This window comes from Augochlora pura, unplaced genomic scaffold (assembly GCF_028453695.1).
Source record: "Augochlora pura isolate Apur16 unplaced genomic scaffold, APUR_v2.2.1 APUR_unplaced_4014, whole genome shotgun sequence".
NCBI lineage: Eukaryota > Metazoa > Arthropoda > Insecta > Hymenoptera > Halictidae > Augochlora > Augochlora pura.
In genome coordinates, this window is record NW_027584331.1 from 1 (window position 1) to 1,408 (window position 1,408).

At 46.6% G+C, this 1,408-nt stretch overlaps 1 protein-coding gene across 1 annotated transcript; it reads left to right on the top strand.

Annotated features, from left to right (window-relative positions):
• Window positions 1–518: 518 nt before the first annotated feature.
• LOC144477810 (uncharacterized) lies at window positions 519–1,154 on the top strand. Its single transcript, XM_078195549.1, has one exon. It carries the CDS (start codon window positions 519–521, stop codon window positions 1,152–1,154), a length of 636 nt encoding a protein of 211 aa, XP_078051675.1.
• The last annotated feature ends 254 nt before the right edge of the window (window positions 1,155–1,408 follow it).

The following is a 1,408-nucleotide window of genomic DNA, read 5'->3' on the forward strand; positions in this document are numbered from 1 at the left end:
AACCCTATCCTTTCGTAAGTCTTTTCCTTTGTTTCATTTGTGTTTAAACCGTGCTACATCATGGAAGCCTCTAAATCGCTAGTTGCCGAGCGCGGAGCCGTGAAGGATAAATTAACAATTTTCAAAAGATTTGTCGAGTCAGCGGACGTACAATCGGATACAGTGGCATTCGAAAAACGCGTTCGGGCAAATGAAGACTTATTTCAGAGATTCGACCGAGTACAGTCGCAAATAGAGGCATCGGTACTGGACACTCCTAACGAGGAGGTCCAGCTTGCGGAGCGCGAGCAATTTGAAGACAGTTATTTTAGAACCCTTTCAAAAGCGGAAACTAGATTGGCCCAGGCGCGAGGCCTGGAGCCTGGGACGGCGAATCGCGCTTCCCCAGCTCCATCAGACTCTAATATGACGCGTCGCCGGTCATAAAACTTCCTAATTTTAGTGGTGACTTCAGTCAATGGATTCGCTCTCGGGACACGTTCGTTTCCTTGGTCCATGATTCGGAAAGACTGTCCGACATGGACAAATTTATCTATTTAGTTTCGGCGCTGTCGGGGCCTGCTGCCCAAATCATCGAATCTTATAGCGTTTCGGAAGCGAATTATAAATTAGCTTGGGAACGACTGAAGGAGCGTTTTGATGACCCCAAGAATCTAATATCGCATCATGTTAGCACAATTTTAGACCTAGAGCCAGCCAAAAAGAAAAATGGCACTTCTCTCATAAAATTTATTGATACGGCGGTCAATAACGTACGGGCTTTGCAAAAAATCCTAGATCCGCCGGACTTGTGTGAGGCTATCATTAATGGGGTTATTTCTAGGAAATTGGACAGCCTCTCCCTGGATGAATGGGAGAAGCGTGTCATGGATTCGCCCACCATGCCTACGTTCCGCGATTTGTCTAAATTCTTGGAGCAACGGGCTCAATATCTAACGCGTAAAAATTCCGATGGGCCGTCCGAAGGCCATTCACTAGTGGAATCTCAGAAACCGATGAAACCGCGGGAAAAAAATACAATAAATCATATCTCGTGGCGTCCCATGTCGCAAACAAAGAAAGTAGCAAATGTATCATATGCGGTGACGAGCACATGCGCCAATATTGTTGTATATTCCTGGCCATGTCTTTCTCTGAAAGGCATGAAACGGTGAAACGCGCGCGAATGTGTTTTAATTGTCTCCGACCAGGGCATAGTGTTAAGGCGTGCAACAGTTCCAAATGTAGAAAATGCGGTAAAATGCATCACACCTTGTTGCACAAGGAGATCGCATCCCCCCGCTTAGTCGTTGAGCAGAATTCGAATGATCTCGAAACTCTCCCGCCATCCACCACTCATATCGCGCAATCTTGTATGGCAAGGGATGATCTCGAAGGCGCGATCCTTTCGACCGCGCTAGTAACAATT

Excerpts from the sequence above, each read along its gene's own strand:
- LOC144477810 (XM_078195549.1), top strand. The coding sequence starts at position 519 with ATGGACAAATTTATCTATTTAGTTTCGGCGCTGTCGGGGCCTGCTGCC.